General features: G+C 32.8%; 1 protein-coding gene across 1 annotated transcript; it reads right to left on the bottom strand.

Annotated features, from left to right (window-relative positions):
* Nucleotides 1-980: 980 nt before the first annotated feature.
* On the bottom strand, nt 981-6,292 carry LOC107843493 (organelle RRM domain-containing protein 2, mitochondrial). Its single transcript, XM_016687800.2, has 3 exons — nt 6,069-6,292; nt 1,633-1,701; nt 981-1,525 (listed from the first exon to the last, which is right to left on the bottom strand). The coding sequence occupies exons 1-3, from the start codon at nt 6,175-6,177 to the stop codon at nt 1,287-1,289; spliced, it is 417 nt and encodes a 138-aa protein (XP_016543286.1). The 5' UTR covers nt 6,178-6,292; the 3' UTR covers nt 981-1,286.
* Nucleotides 6,293-18,318: the final 12,026 nt, after the last annotated feature.

The following is an 18,318-nucleotide window of genomic DNA, read 5'->3' as shown; positions in this document are numbered from 1 at the left end:
TAGAGAGAGTATATTCCTACAGAGTGGGGTTCAACGCGTAAAGTGTACGCAGTTCATAACACTACCTCAGACGTAGTAGAGAGGCTGTTTTCGAGAGAGCTCCGGCTCAGGACCATTGCCACCACCTTGAACAAGAAAATAATTTTTCCATCTCCGTCTTCCTTTATCTTTCCCACCACCTCAGCACCATAGTCCCTGTATCCACCACCAGCGTAGGGCAAATTACCCAAACAAATATCTCTTTACCCCAATTCCACAACCAAAGAACAAACGACCCTAATAAACATCCCGCCACCCTCAATTTCACCACCACACTCTGCCTCATCCCGCAACTATTGAACTTTCTGCTAGTGTTACTATTTTTAGAAATTAGTGAAAAAAATAAATTATTATCCATGAAGAGAAAGAAAAAGATCAAAAGAATCAACCTTCAAGCATGATTTCATCGCAATTTTCCCCTTCCCCTCTCTTTTCTTTACACATCCAAAAAATTGGAGAACACTTTGAAAAATCAAGTTTACATTCAACCATATATTACTACACTAATTCTTTTATTAGCTCAGCTGCCATAGTCGATCAAGCTATGCATCTGATCTGAAGGAATATTGAAGAAACAATTATCTTGTTCGAAGAATAGAACTTCTAATTTTTTTTCCGATCATTTTTTTCAAAAGATATACTTTTTTTTCTTATTATTTGGGATTAAAATCTACGTGTCTTTATATTATTGATAGCTTTGCCACGTTAGACGCGTGTAAAATGCAGAATTCCATTATTTTTGTTATCTCTAAAAAATGTGCCTAACTTAGTAAGTGTTCAATAGGCGTTAGCGTGAGCTTAGGCGTCTAAACTAAATAAAATCAAACTTTAGGAGGCAACGTAAGTATTTGGCCAAGATAAAAACGCTGGTGAGCTGTCACAAAAATATGCGAATTAAGACTCCAAAATATGATTTTGTATACTTCGAAATGCTTGGAAGATAAATAAATAATAACACTCTTCCATTAAGAAACTAAGTACACTGTGAATAATCATCAATAAAATTATCAAGATGAACACAAATTGTCCCACCAATTATCAAATCTTTTATCGAAATAATAATTTGTCACATAGTATATCTTTAAAAGTGAACTAGAATATATTTTAGCTCAAGTACAATATCCTTCGACAAAAATGTTATTTTGCAATCAATATTTCATTAAACATGCACTATCCTGGTCATTGGCCAATCGATGCCATATATTGCAATTTGAATAATCACTAAGATGAACGAGAGTCCCTCGTCATCATCGGCCAGTCCAACCAACAGTCTTATTTGTTGTAATCCCAAAGTTCATTGGATCTTGTGGAGGTGGTGGTGGAGGTCTAGGCATACTTGGCTTCGCAGGGTCAACAAAAATTACCCAGCCATCCAAGAACTTCGCGTTCATTCCTTCGCGAGCCTTCTCTGCTTCTTCTATTGTTTCATAAGAAACAAATCCGAACCCCTTTGATCTCCCAGTTGCTCTATCAGTAATTACTTTTGCTGTAGATCAAACACATAGAAACAAAGAATGGTTACTGTTTATCACAGAAAGATTGGAATCTAGCAAAATAAAAGAGGAAGATGAGAAGGAAATTTCTTATTATTACCTTCAGTAAGATTTCCAAATTGTTCAAATGCTTTTTTAAGGTTTTCATCACTAGTGTATCTTGAAAGCCCTGCAGCATGACGAAACGAAAGGAAAGAACGATGAAAAAGAGCTTATACTAAAAATGGACCATTTCTTCTCACTTACTTTTATCACACTTGTATACAGCACGTTCTCTAACATCAATAAATTACTACTTCGTCACAAGGATTTTCCAGTTCCACTTCTTAATATGTGATCCTCCGCTATTCTTTTCCTTTTTTGCTTTGAAATTGTTTATCATAGAAGGGTAGCAAGGAAAAACATATTTCATTATAGGTAAAAATAACTTCCGAGTCTCAACTAGCACAATGTGTGCATAGATCTAAGTTGCGCGGACTCTTCACTTTTGATGCCGCACCAGTGTCAGATTCTCCAAAAATACACTACTTTTAGCGAATTCGATACGCACCCGCTGACATTTTTGAAGAGTCCGAGCAACATAGGCATAGATACAAGCGTAGTATGTAGAGAAGTGCAACTTTGACAAATTCTTTCATAGGAAAAAGAACTCTCGTTTAGTATGAGGACAACAATAGCAGCACCTAAGTAGGATAACTCGAGAACCACCAGGATTACCCTAAGAGAGCATTGACGTTAACATTCTTCTAAACAAGATATACTTATGAAACTGAGAACCCCTAATTTCTCAGATAAACTTTTTAAGTTACCAAAAATTGCCTAAAATATTTGTACTTCTACATGTGTGCTACAATATATATTTTACATTTCTTTTGAGGCGAGGGTCTATCGGAAACAGCCTATTTACACCAACCCCCCCAAACCAACACACACACACACAAAGGTAGGGGTAAGGTCTACATATATCCTACCCTCCCCAAACATAACTTTTGAAATACACAGGATATGTTGTTGTTTCATGAATGTACTCTTAGAATTTAGAGAAACAATTCCAAGAACATGATTTAAGAAACTGGCATCTTTTCAGAAATACTTAGGAGGTCTAGAACCATCATCCCAATCAATATATCATGCCAAATTACCTTTTTTTTCTAACAATGAAGAACTCTCCAAGGTAAGTGGTGCATAGTTCAAAATTCAATTGATAGTGGGCCCACCCGGCACGCATCTCTGCTTAAACCCAAACATTTTGTATGCAGCAGAATTCAAACAAATGATGTGCACCTGACCCACTCATGGTTTTGACTGTAGCAGGATTCAAACCCATGATGTGCGCCTAACTCACATTACGTGTTGCACTCCCTTGAGGTCCGACCCTTTCCCAGACCACTCCCATAGCGGGAGTTTTAGTGCACCGGGCTGCCCTTTTAAACCAAAAAAACTCATACCACTAGGCAAAAGCACTGAGACCATGCCACATTACGCTTTTAAGAAATCTAATTCAAATAAAATGCATAACCTTCCAGCCTTCATTTCCCTAATTTTTAACCATGTTTAAGAAAAAGGGAGTATTTAAGTCTCCTCTGATTTTACTAGTTCAAACATACAGAGTGATAAAACAGCCAACAAAAAATACTGCATTCAATTGTGAAATCCTAAATCCATATAAAAGAGCCCAATATGTGATTTCCTGTCATAAAAATTCAAAAAACAAGATAAATCAAACTAATATTCGCTCCCAATAACTTAAAAGTCTCAAACTTGGAAGCGGGAGAAGATGGAATTAAAATCCTTGTCCAGAAGATACTACAGATGCATTACACGTGGATAATCGGCATACAATGAAGCACCTACAGAAAGATGCAATAGCAAATTATTGCAATGTTTCAGATCTCTGCATTGAGGATATGGCTTAAGTAGGAAATAGCACAATGATCTTGGGTAAGTTTTTGGTCAAGATGAATGTGCAACCATATAAGATCGAACAAGATCAGAAATGATCACATCTGACAAATGATGCAAGTAGCACAGATATGATAAATTAGAGGTCACCTAAAAAGGTTACGCTAAGGCACGGCTAATTCTATGTTTTAGTTTTACATAGAAAACAATTGGTTTTGCCAAGTCTCACCGACCTCCAAAAGCACCGGCACCTAGATGCAGCACTATGATGAAAGTTCTAAAAGAGATGATAAAAGCCTCAAATCACAGGGTTTGAAATTGTCTCCAAAGATCTAATATCCCACAGAATGAATGTGGAGTTTGCCAGGCTCAATAGAAGTAAAGATCCCTCAGAATCAATGTGGAGTTTGCCAGGCTCAATAGAAGTAAAGATCCCTCAGAATGAATGTGGAGTTTGCCAGGCTCAATAGAAGTAAAGATCCCTATGGAGGGAGAGAGATACCAACAAATCCATGGCAAGGACTTAGTTATTTATCGAGAGTGATATAAACCTCAAATCACAAGGACTTTAACTGTCTCAAAATACCTAACATCCCTCGGAATAAATGTGGAGTTGGAAATATTCAATGGAAGTAAAGATCCCTATGGAGCGATAGAAATACCAAGAAGTCCGCAACAAAGACTTATTCATTTATCAAGAGAACTTTTGTCTAGTTAGGATTTTTGTAATTTTGTATAGGAAAGCAGGTTAGATTTAGAAATGTTTTTGCTTCTATAGAACCTGTAATTTTGCCTTGAAGACAAGTTACTTAGCATGTGAATGAAATGGTCCCGAATAGAGTAGAATTGACATAGATGATTCATAATACCAACCTCAACTAATTTGGAGTCACAGTTTAGTAGATTGATTCATTGATATATCCATGAAATGAAGTTTTCATTTTAAGTACCATTTTTGATAATTGATTTTATAAAAGAGAACAATATAAAGTAATAGGCAACTCAATACTCCCTCCGTTTCAATGTGTCTGTCTAGTAATGACTTGGCACGAAGTTCAAGAAATTAAAGGCGGCTTTTGAATCTTCTTTTTAATAATTGTGGTGTCAAAGTCATCTTTTGTGCATCTCGACTAATTCCACGGGATAACTACTACCTCCCACCACCCAACAGCAACAGATACCAAGTAACCCTGTCACCAAGGCTAGAATAGATGGGAGGAAATCACCTTGTGTTTCACTGTTGGGATTGAACTTGAGAATTCATGGTGCTCAACCCAATTTCATTGAACCACTAGACCACACCCTTGGATGTGGACTTTTGAATCTTGTGGCATTAAAACTACAGATATAAAGAATGTAACAAAATGTCTTTAATCTTGTGGTCTTAAACACACCATGTGGAAAGCTAGATTTAAAGAGTTGTCAAACAAGACAGAGACATTCTTGTTTAAACGGATTAAAAAGGAAAGTAAGACAAACAAATCGGAAAACGGGGAATACTAGTTAGCCTACTTTATTGATACCTACTACTAGTTTCATAAAAGGGACCACCGTAGCATGCTTGAAGATCACCTAAGAAATCAAGATATTTTTTTTGTATCTCTTGAAGTTTATAATTTCTACAAGCCAGTTCGTCATAGAAGGCAAGTGTTTTACAAATCATAGTTGAAAACATAACCATTTGAAACTAACAACCTTGATCTGAACCAACTTAACGCACTAACTTTCAACAAAACTAGAAATTCTTCGATGCATCCGACTCCTATTCGAGGAAAGACCATGAATAAGAAATCAAATTCCAAGAGCTTATACCAAAAGAATTTTTTATGTCATCTGCTTCTGTGCTTTACTATGTGTTTGTGTGATATCTTGTGCCTTGAGCCGGGGGTCTTTCGGAAACAGCCTTTCTACTTCATCAGAGGTAGAGGTATGGACTGCGTATATCTTACCCCCCAGACCCCACTAAGTGGGAATACACTGGGTTTGTTGTTGTTATATTAGAATTAGCTCCATAAAAATTCCAAAAACTCAACCTTTATCAGAATTGTTTCAGTTTTAGCGGTGTCGATAATATTATCTAAACTTTTGTAAACTGGAAATTACAGAAGTAATTGATAGCATTCTTCAATCACTATAACAACAAATTAACCCAATAAGCACAAAATCAGTATTGTCATGTAATCAATTAAAAAATTACCCAAAAAAAAACTAAAAATCAAATTCAAATTTTACTAAAATCTCTGACTTGCCACTTTCCTCGCTCACTTCACGAGAGTCAATTTGACTAATCTCCCAGCTAAATTAAATTAGAGTAATTAAATATTTAAAATTTAAAATTTGAATGCTCGAAAATTATAAAATGCTGTAAGCAGCAATCTTCTCTTGCATTTTATAATATCAGTAAAAGTTCAAGCATTTTGTCTTTGGCGAAGCAAAACGTGATAAGTAAAACTAAATGGAGACAGTAATTCTCAAAAATTACTAGCCATCACAATAATATATCAAAATGATTAATATAACACACGAAGTATTCAAAATATTTAATCGAGGTGCATGAAGGTTGATCCAGACACCACGTTTATAGATTAAAAAGAAAAAAAACATTCATAAGATTTGTGAGTTATCAGCACATACCGCTGACAAAAAGTTTAGGACTTGTGAGGGTTGAATTCAACCGAATTGAAGAATATTGTGCTTGAACAATCGTTGAAGATCCACTGAAAATGCGACGAAATAATGCCATCTTAATACTAACAAGGGAAGGATTTGTTTGAATTTATTGTATTTCTGTGGATTTTATTGGGACCAAGTAAGTTCCTTTTGCTAAGGGTTTAGGGTTTTATGAGAAAAAAGTATTTGAATTAAAAATGGGTATAACTTTGACCGGTTAAGGGGTGTAAAGTGTAATTTTAATTTTTTTTTTAATTTTTTAAAAAATCCTCCAACTTTAAATTTCAAATTTTAGAGTTTTTTCCTGTGCCTCACAGACGGGCCGATTCTTTGAAAGGCTAGAACGCGGAGGAAGAGAAGGCGATAGCAACGAAGCATGTCCAGCCTGTGGTTGAAAAGGCGCTTGTTCTAACTTAGTATCTGCCCGGGGGTCTAGAGGAAATCACTCTTCCGGTCAAGTATAAAGCAGCCTTATGGAACCCCCATCAGATGAGCAACTATCCACCTCAGGTGTGTAATCGACATGAAATTCTATCTGATCGGCAGATTCAAAAAGGCCTTTGCATATCTTCCTAAGTGGGTACGCACCTCAAGAAAGAGGGGCTTTAGCCTTACAACAAGCTTGACTTCAAAGGCTTGAAAGAGTTTGATCTATGATACGCTTGAACTATCAATCTCTTCTTGTGCTGGCACCTTGGATGAAATCCTTGTTCTTTATTTGTTTCAGTTTCTTTGCGGCTATTTCTTTTCTTTTTCTTTCTCCCCATCTTCTTCTTATTTTTCTCTCTCTATAGATTTTTCTCTTCTTCCATCTCCTCTTTTCTTTTTCTTTCTCTTTTCATTTCATTCTTTCTTTTTTAATTTTCATGGCTTTATAAAAAAAAAAAAATTGAAAAGTTTGAGAAGAAAATTTTTTGATTTCTTTTAAAAATTAATGAAGAAATAATTTAACAAATTCAGCAACTACGAGAGTTGCTTCAGCAACAGTTGGTTCAGCAACTATGAGAGTTGGTTCAACAACTATGAGAGTTACTTCAGCAACTACGGTAATTGATGCAACAACTACAGTAATTGCTGCAACAACTACGGTAATTGCTGCAACAACTACTATTAGTTGTTGTGTTACAACAATTATCGAAGTTGCTGCAGCAACTATCGAAGTTGTTGCAAGCAACTGTCGAAGTTGCTGCAGAGATCTTTGTGTAAATATGGGATAGGGATCTTTGTGTAAATAATAAAACTTGAGGGTTTTAAAATTAGTGTCATTAACACTAATCTTAAAATTGTCAATTCTATTCAATATTTAAGACTTGTGTCACTCTTTTTTAATTTTGAAACTTTTTTGTCACCCTTAATTAATTTGCCCGAGTTTTATGATAGATATGAATGGTGAATTAAAAAGCTTATGAGGTCAAATCGTTATTTTGATAAAGTAGAGGACCGTCCATGATAAATAAATAAATCACTTATTCTTTAGATGGAGGGTTCGCAAAAAGGGTACGTATACAGTATTTGAGTATTTCATCCGTTTATTTTTACTCATCACGTTTAAATTCGACAAGCTCATTATGCCCGTTTGGCAGTAAACTTTTTCACCATTTTAAAAATAATTTTTACTTTATATCAAGTTCAACTCAAAATTAATGTTTGGCAAAGAGAATTCTAAATACAACTCGAAGTTGTAATTGAAAAAATGAAAAACAAGAAAAAGTTGTTTTTACATTTTTTTTCATGTTCCTTCTCTCACTAAAATTCAAAAACAACTTCAACTATATTCATGACAAACACAACTCCAACTCTAACTCTAATTTCAAAAATATTAGCTTTCATAGCCAAACGTCCACTAAGAAAATAATGATTGATATGATTATTTTATCATACCATCTCTATTACTTCCTTCTTTCAAAATTAGTGGTCCCTTTTTTGTTGTAATTTGATTTTCATGTTTACTTGTTATTTTTGATACTAGAATACAAAAAATATATTAATTTTTAACCTTAACATTAGTTACTACTTCTTTAAATTATTTTTCAAAACTTATTGCTACTAAACACCAATTAATAGGGGTAATATGATAAAATTATAAAGTAAATATTTTTTAATAAGTGTGTCAAATTAAAAAGTGACCATGAATTCTGAATGGAGAAGTACTTTCTTCGTGGCACATTTGACTTAACAAATAATTAAGAAAAGAAATGACTTTTGAAACATGTGGGATAAAACATGACCTTATGTATTGTATGATAATAAATCATTTCATTACGAATAAAAGAGAAATTTTAAAATTAAATTGTCAAAGAAACATTCTTTTTCTCACAAATTAAAAAAAAAAAATGTGTGTCACATAAATAAGACGGAGGAATTAACTAATGTTAAATATTAAGTCTTGAAAAATGATTCATAGAATAAATAACTAATGCAAAGATTAAAATATAAAAAATAATTATTATTTTTTAAAAAATAAATGACAAGTAAAAATAAACCAACAAAATAATAACAAGCATAAATATGCATTATCCATTAAACAACCAAAGTATATACACACCATTTTTAACCAAATATATACATATATATATACATATATATATATATATATATATATATATATGTATTTGATCTATATTTATAATATATTAAAAGTGTGAAGATCTTTAGAAAAATGATTTGAACTTTTTGCCCTTCATTAAAATATTTTGCAATAGATAAAATCGCCTTTTTACCTTTTAAAATAATTATTATTTTAATTATATTTATTACAATTTAAATTAAATAGTCCTAAATTATATGGTAAGTTTTACAAATTAAGGAGTACTAAAAGATATGGTAAGAATTATTAAGAAAATTAATAATACACTTTTTTTTGGTGAAATAAGGACATTAGACGTTACCTTCCTTTTAAAGAAGTTAACATTATGTAAAGTTCAAAAATGCAAGAAAATAGTTAAATAATTAAAAAATTTATTACTATATAAATAACTTAAAACCAACTAAATATGTTATTAAATTATCACTCACGTGTCTTTTTAATTTGGTATATTTTTTTTGCGTAATTTAATTATTTCTCTAATAGGCTTGAAATCAACTAAAATAATTTATTAATTTTGCCTTATTTGAGTTATGAAATTTAGAACTTTCAAACTGACTAATATTGTATATTAATTTTTTTCTTATTTAGAACTCTCTTATATATAGAGATAGAAAAATACCAAAATCATAAAATTCTCGAGGTATCAAGTATTTTTTTTGTTAGGTGAATTTTACGCTTTTTTCGGTCAAGATTCATGATATTTGTTTTCTCTTTAAAATTTAATTGCATAACATAAAAATTTAAATATTTGTTTTTCCTTTGGCATCTATATCGGTTCTACTTTATTGTTTTTCCTTTGCCATTGATATTCGTTTTGCTTCTATTCTATTCTATTTTTTTGTTATTATTTTTGTTATAAGTAGTTGTGTTATATTATTATACTCATACATAATGTAACTTTATTAGTTAGAATATGTTTCAGTGCATCAAGACCAATATAATTTTAAAATTTTGATATTAGTAGCGAAATTTTATTCACTATATTTAATTTGCTACTTAATTGTTAATGTGATGATGAATTATCATTATATTAATTTGAGATTTTTGTAGGAACCTTGCAAATTTCAAAATCTTCTTCATGTTTATATAAACACATCCACATTTATATAGCTAATTATAGTTGTGACTACTTAAATATATGAAGTAGGAACCGATAATTATAGAGACACCAAATCTCAAAGCATATTGTTAATCGACGAAAAAACTTTATAAAGAAGGGGACATAAAACCTTACATCCCAAGGTAAACATTTCATATTTACACACATTCAAAAGATAATTCAGTCATTGTATCTGTATAATAACATTAATTTCCACTATTTTAACAAATATTACATTTCGTGTAACATTAATAAGTTCTTTCTAAATAAATTCTTCTTATTATTATTATATATTAATTGACGCAATATACACGTGCAAATCATGTACATATATATATATATATATATATACAAATACATATATATATACATATATATATATACATATGTATATATACATATATATAGATATATATTATCCTATTGTTTTATTCTAATTTACAGATGCTAGATGAATGTGGGTCGGTTTTGAAAATTTTTTTTAGGTAAAGGCTAGGTTTAATTGTATTATCGTAATATCTCTATTCAGGGGCGGATTTACACGTAAGTTAGGGGGTTCATCCGAACCCCCTTTGACAAAATTTATATTGTATATACATGGTTAAAATTATTTTTTATGTATATATAATAGATGTCGAACCTCCTTCGGTTAGATCATATATTCACTTGTGACCCCCTTGCTAAAATTTTTGGCTCTGCATTGTCTCTATTAGTTTGTTATTTTGTGGTAGTTTACAGTTCGTACATGAATCTTGATCGGCTTTGAGAATTTTTTATGTGTAAAATTTAAGTTTAATTGTATTATTTTGATATCACTTTTATCGTGTTATTTTGTTGCAGTTTACAGGTGATAGATAAATGTTGGTCGGCTTTGAGGAATTTTTTTATGTAAAAGCTAGGTTTAATTGTATTATTTTGATATCTCTATTATCATATTATTTTGTTATTGTTTACAGGAGATAGATGAGTGTCAGACGACTTTGAGATAATTTTTGTGTGTAAAAATTAGAGTTAGTTGTATTATTTTGATATCTCTGTCATTGTATTATTTTGTTGCAATTTACAGATGACAGAAGAATGTCGATCGACTTTTAAAAATATTTTTGGTAAAGATTAGGTTTAATAAATAAATTCTCCATCTTTAGATACTCAAAAGATATTAAATTTAATTATTATATTGATTTTTATTATTTAAACAAATATCCTATTTAGTGTAATGTTTGAACTCATTAAAGTGAGGTACACGCGCAAGACGCATACAACTAAACTAGTATATATAATTGTGACTCGAGAAAATTAAGTGGGAGGTGATAAAAAAATCTTTAATCGCACGTGTCTTGCACGGATAACATTTGATTATATTACAAGAACCAATATCAATGACGAAAGAAAAATAATATGGTAGAAGAACAAACATCGATGGTGAAGGAAAAAATATTTTGATTTCCATGTTATTTGAAGGAAAACAAATATCTTGAAAAAGAAAATTGAGAATTCATCAAAGGAAAAAAAGTGTTCGGGATTAAAAGCATACCACAGAATTTTAAGATATTGGTATTTTCTATCTCTATGTATAAGAGAGTCCTGTTGGGTTCGAAATTGACAAGCTTTCATGTGGAAGCTTATAATTTGCAAATCATAGCGGACATAATTCAGACGACACATAAAAACAATATTATAAAACTACATTATTGATATGGTTTGGCAAATTGGCCTACATATAAAAAAAACTAATATGAAAAAACATAAAACCTATTGGGAGAAATCTCTCCCTAAACAAAAACTCTTTAATGACTACATTGTGGATGCTATTGGGTTATGGTATGAGAAGGATGTTTTTCTATTTATAGATGTCCAAAATCTTTTCTCAAAGAAAGAGGCTAGCCAAATATGGAAAAGAATTAAATTTTTCTTTTAGAAAAATAAAAGTAATTATGGTTACTTTTATTTTCCTTTCAAGAAAAAGTAAAACTTAATTTTGATACGAAAATCAGGGCAAAAATCCTAACAAGTCCTAAATAAGAAAAAAAATAATATACAATATTAATTGGTTTGAAAGTCCTAAATTACATAACTCGAATAAATAAAAATTAATATATTATTTTAGTTGGTTTCAAACCTTAATTATTAGGAAAATAATTTAATTAGGTTTTCCAAACTACATACATAGGTAAGAAATAAATTTAATAACATATTTGGCTGGTTTTAATTTATTATTTTTCAATATTAGAATAATAATACGTTTTTTACTTTTTTTCCTTTTCTTTCTTTCTTTTTCCTTTTTTGAACTTTTCTTAATTTTAACTTTTCTTTAATAGGAAGTTAGGCATTAACATGTATTTCTTGTTTAGCCGGAAAAAAGGTGTATTTGTTTATTTCCTTTTTAGCCAAAAAAAATGTAGTACTTTTTAATTGTCTCTCCTCCTCTTATAGTATATTTTAGAAATCTATAAATATTAATTTTTTTCAGTAATTCTTACCATATATTTTAGTACTCTTTAATTTGTAAAACCTACCATATGTTTTGGAACTCTTTACTTTAAAATATAATAAATATAACTAAGTAATAATTTAAAAAGAGTAAAAAGACGATTTTGTCTATTGCATAGTATTTTAATGAAGGATAAAAAGTTCAAATCACTTTTCTAAGGGTCTCCATACTTTTAATATTATATATATATATATATATATATATATATATATATATATATATATATTCTAAATTACCAAGTTAAGGGTTGCATTTGCCGATTTTAGCCTCTTCACTAACACTCAACAATCCTTTTGATATTTTGATCACAATAATCAGGGCCTGGCCGTGACAGATTCTCAATTTTCACGTGGACCGGAGATCACCCCCTTCACCTAACCTAGTCAGCTCAACAACCTCAAGGGTCATATGAATCCCAAATATATTATAAGATAGTGCAAAATAAGACTAATCATTCCTTATGAAATGTCTAAACCAATCCACCAACACCACACACCCAAGTCTACAGTAGTCCAACAAAGCCTCTACAAATTTGAAGTCAATAAAATATCGGGACATGTCCCCGACGATAGCTAAAATAAAAGTCTAAACAAGTCTAAGACATAGAATATAAAGACTATTAAATGAAGTCTTCCGAAGTATGGAAGCTCACCACTTCACGGTCAACTCACGAACCACTCGAGCACCTGATCACTGCGTAGGAAAAGTAGAAGAAGTTCCGGGACCTGCATCACGTGGGGATACAGTGTTCAGAGACGGTTAGCAGTTGGAGCGCTAGCATGTAACTCAGGGATTAAAGAATAAAATAATGTCATCGTTCAAAACCAAGTCAAATCATCATATGCAATCACATGTATACATACATTATATATATATATATATATATATATATATATATATATAAGACAAAGAGAGAGAGAGAGAGAGAGAGGAGAAAGGGAGTAAAGCTTAGTATGAACTTTTAAAACCTTAATCCGGGTTGTGTAGCATAACCATCATATAACAAGGCACCCACAGGCTATATGGGCCCAGCTTTCCCCTAACAGGAAGCGCCCTCGTGCATATAGCTGCACGGACCAGAGAATATCTGTATCCGTACATACCTTTATAGGATACTCGAACCTCTCGACATAATCAAGGTGACTTAAGCACCAATATATACAATATGGGGGATTCGAAACTCCCATCCATATATTCATTCGGGGGACTCTAACCTCCCGATCATATAGACACTCGCACTGGCTGGCGCGATTTTTAATGCTAGTCCTTCGGACTTCACTTTCATGGCCTATCTACACATCCTGCTTTAAAGCCCAATTTAAACATTCTCTACTCATATATACAACCATTAATCCAATTACTTACAAAAGGCATCCCATTGGTATCTTCATACCAACCCTACTTACAAGTGTACAACATGCCATAATCATTATTAGTCAACTTTGGGATTCGAACCCATTGTCTAAAAAAAGGCCTCAATTCAATTCAACAACCCATTTAGCCAATTAAACCATTAAGGTTATAATTCAAATCAATTTATGGTCATGAAGACCTTCATAAACATTTACCAATCATCAACATTCATAGGCAAATGTCATATTTCAAAACACAATTCATATGTGACAAGATTCTTCTCATTGATATTTTCACAAATAGGTTGAGGACATACCATTATCAAATCATTATTCAAGCCACAAACCATCAAGTTAGGGTTAACCATGACCTACCTCATTAAATCACAATTCCCATACACCCACATATGCAAAACCATTATCAAAATATGTATAATCATAATCGAAAACATGAGCAAACAATACTCAACATTATGCATTTAAATCCTTAACCATGGCTCTTAAAACCACCATTAATGAATCATGAACAATGTTTAAAACAAATGATTTTTATGAACTAACAATGAAGGAAGAGTCACATGCCTATTTACGAAGATTCACAGAGAGATTTCAATCCTTAAGCCTCTAGATGACCCACCTTGAAGAAATCCTAGCCCAATCTTTTTAGGAGTTTTTAGAGAGTGTTTAGAGAATGTTTTTTATATTCTAAAGTGTAGAATGAGGGACCAAATAGTGTTATAAGATGTGGGGTCTTAATGGTTGTGGTGGGAAATGTCCAAAATACCCTCAGCTTAAAAATTGTAAAAAGAACATAAGTAGGCATGATTGGACCCCTTAACTCGTAACCACATCATACGAGTGGTACCCTCAACTCGTCACTTGATCAGAAAGTTGAACACCACATTCTGTCCAACATACGACTCCCTTGCCCAACTTGTATCATCACTATACGACTAGTATGGTGTGGATCGTACCCTAGGCAGAACATCAAAGGTTAGACACTGGACAACATATCATTTGGACCTTACCTCTCGTTACTTGAACATACGACTCGTATGGAGTCTTATCATATCTAAAGTAGAACATGGATAATACTACACTGTCCAACATACGACTAGGGTCCCTAAACCCGTAACCATACCATATGATCCATGGTGTGAGTCGTATAATGATCAGAAGGTTCAAGATTTAAGAAATTTTTGCAATGGCCAAAGTTCAGGATGCTTCAGTCTCCTCCCCCCTTAGGAGCATTCATTCTCGAATGATGGGACGAGGTAATACAAGTACGATTAAGCCTCAAACATCTCTACTCTTACCTTTAAGATAGAAAAAAACAAAATACTAAGGAATTCTCAATCCATCATCAACAAAGATAGAAAATAAGATATTAAGAATAACACATACCTCAAGCATAATTTTTCAAAATTGAAAATAGGAACGGATAATTAGATTTCAAGTCCTTCTCGACTTCCCAAGTAGCTTTCTCGATCTTTTCTCCGCCATAGAACCTTCACCGAAGCCACATTTTTCATTCGTAATCGACATACTTGCCAATCCAAGATTCTCACCGATACCTCCTCATAGGAAAAAAAATATGAAATACCAATGGTTTCCAGGGGAACAACCAACGAAGGATCACGCACTCATTTTTGCAACATAAACAGATGGAATAATGAATTAATGAAACCTATACTAGAGTGCAAATCTAACCCATATGCAACATTACCAACCCTTCTCAAAACCACATACGGGCCAATATACCGGAGACTGACATTCCCTCTCTTTCTAAACCGCATTACTCCCTTCATGGGAGATGCCTTCAAGAACATCCAATCTCTAAACTCAAACTCCAAGTCCCTTCGCCTCACGTCTGGATAGGACTTTTGCCAACTTTGGGAGGTCTTAAGCCCATCCCGAATTACCTTCACCTTCTCCATAACTTGATGAATCAAATCTGAGCCTAACATCTCTGTTTTACCAACTTCGAACTACCCAATATGATACCTACACCTCCTACCATACAAATGCCTCAAATGAGACCATACCAATTCTTGAATGGTAACTATTGTTATAAGAGAATTCAATCAAAGGTAAATGGTCGAACCAACTACCACCATAGTTAATCACATAGGCTCGCAACATGTCTTCTAAAGTCTGAATAGTCCTTTCGGCTTGCCCATCTGAATGTGGGTGGAAAATCATACTAAGACTCACTTTATTCCCCAAACCAGGCTAAAAAGAGTGCCAGAAATACGATAAGAACTGAGTACCACGATCCAAAATTATTGAGACAGGCACACCATGCAACTTTACAACTTCCTGAAGGAATAAATTTGTATAATCCTCGGCAGAATAAGTAGTCCTCACTAGCAAGAAGTGAGCAGACTTAGTCATCTTATCTATGATGACCCAAATGGAGTCACATTAATTTCGCAAACGCAGAAGGCCGGTAACGAAATCCATATTAATTACCTTTCATTTCCACACCGGTAGATCAATCTCTTAGAGTAGTCCACCGAGCCTCTTATGCTCCACCTTCACTCGCTGACATACCATACACTTAGCCATAAAGTTGGCTACATCTCGTTTCATGTTGATCCACCAATATATCTCCTTAAGGTCATGATACATCTTTATCTAATCATGATGAATCATAAATCGTAATTCATGATCTTCGGCTAAAATCCTGCCTCGCAGTCCATCAACATCGAGAACACATAACCTCCCTTGGTACCTCAAGATACCATCTTCATCAATTTCAAAGACCATCACCTTCTGCCTACCCACATTATTTTTTATCTCCATAAAAAAAAGGATCCAATACCCGTTTCTCCTTTATTTCCGAACCTAAAGATAACTGCACCACCTATTGCACCAACACACCACCATCCTTAGAGTCCAAGAGACGAACTCTAAGGTTAGCCAAATGGTGAATATCCTTTACCAATTCCCCTTATCCTTATCCACATACGATAAGCTACCCATGGACAACCTGCTAAGAGTATCAGTAGCCACATTAGCTTTACCTGGATGGTAGTGAAGACTCATATCATAGTCCTTCAGTAACTTAAGCCACCTTTTTTGCCTTAGATTAAGCTTTTTCTGAGTGAACACATATTGTAGGCTCTTATGATCAGAAAAGATATCAACGTGGATCCTATTTTACGAAAATTTTGACATTTTTGAAGAGTCGCCACTTAATTTTGAAAAGGAATTAAGAAATCTTTATAGGATATTTTAAATGATCCAAAATAGAAAAATCCCTTAAGTTTCAAAGATTCTGAGTAAGCAGTTCCTATTAACATTTTAGAAAGGTATTAGGCACCTAAAACATCCGCTAACTTGCGATTATCCAGACTGTTTGAAAACATCTTTTGACTAACTTCAATTGATTGTTGAAAAGTGATTGATTTTAGGAAAACAATTTGTGTAAAAGTAAGTTTTGACGACTTAGTGGTTTTTTTTAACTAAGTCTAAACAAATTAAAAGCAAATAAAAGGCAAATAAACACATAAAAGGGGAAAGGGGAAAATAAAAAGTTTAGGCCATTGGGTCCAAGTCAACAAAACCTGTCCTAATCTAATTAGGTTTTCGACCCATTTTCACCTGTCCTAATTCTATGTATTTGGGTCTTTTGGTCCAAAATCCGCTCCACCTGTATTAAATTTACAACGTTGGCTTTGAGGCCCAAATTAATGAATAATGAAAGAAAAAATAAATAAATAATAATAAAATGACAATAATAAATAAATAAGGACAACAAATAAATAAACAAAAATGAGGCTTGGGTTTCGTCGTCGCTTCAAGAATGGGACTTTAACCCGTTTTCTTTCTTTTGACTCCTTGCACCCATATACTGCGAGGTTGCTTTTTATTTCTTTCGAAAGTCTTCTAAAAAAGAGAGTGGTCCTCAATGTCCCATCACGTAATGCAAGGGGGAAAAAGTCCATTTGGACTCCCAAATGGGTTCATGCAAAAGAAAAGGAAATAAAGGAATTAATACACGTTTGAGAATTTTACACTCATAGATAAATTATGAAATAAAAAGGTTAACATTTGCAAGCAATAGGAAAATATCAATCTATGAGTAAAGAAGGCATGAAGAAGAGTGTATCACTAAAACTCTTTCTCAATCAGAATATAACAAGTAGAGAATCTGTCAATGATGATCAGGCACATATTTTTATCACTATGAAACCATTTCTAGTATACAAAATATAGGAAAACCCAAACAAAAAAGGTGACAAAGTTCATCTTTAAACAGAGAAACTGTAAGCTTTCCTCCAACACTAAAACTCAAAATGAAGTCAAGCACTCCAATAAACCAAATCATATCAAAACAGTATGATAATATCATATTTCTATAGATATGAAAAAGTAATTTATAAGCTATTTCGAAGAATTTCAAGCCTAAATATAACTGTATGACCCAAACAAGAAACCGAATGAGAGAGTAGAGAAAAAAAAGCAAGAATTATGCATACAACACAAATTATGTCCAATAATAGGCGTTTAAGGATGGATACAAATAGTTTTGACGTTCCATTCCGTCTCTTAAACTATTTTTGAGAATAAAATAAACCCAACTTCATCCCTTCTTTCTTAATGTTTTCTATCAAGAAAGGTCCTTGGTAATCCTTAGCCTGAGTACAGACCATAATTATATATTGATAACAAAATTAAGC

The sequence above is a fragment of the Capsicum annuum genome, chromosome 10 (assembly GCF_002878395.1).
Source record: "Capsicum annuum cultivar UCD-10X-F1 chromosome 10, UCD10Xv1.1, whole genome shotgun sequence".
NCBI lineage: Eukaryota > Viridiplantae > Streptophyta > Magnoliopsida > Solanales > Solanaceae > Capsicum > Capsicum annuum.
Note: the sequence above shows the minus strand (reverse complement) of the source record. Positions and strands in the feature narration are given on the sequence as shown.

What these genes read in the sequence shown, in the direction of transcription:
- LOC107843493 (XM_016687800.2), bottom strand. Translation starts at nt 6,177, where the DNA reads ATGGCATTATTTCGTCGCATTTTCAGTGGATCTTCAACGATTGTTCAA. An exon ending in TCCTAAACTTTTTGTCAGCG is followed by an intron (nt 1,702 to 6,068) that starts GTATGTGCTGAT and finishes GTCATGCTGCAG; the next exon opens with GGCTTTCAAGATACACTAGT. An exon ending in ATTTGGAAATCTTACTGAAG is followed by an intron (nt 1,526 to 1,632) that starts GTAATAATAAGA and finishes TTTGATCTACAG; the next exon opens with CAAAAGTAATTACTGATAGA.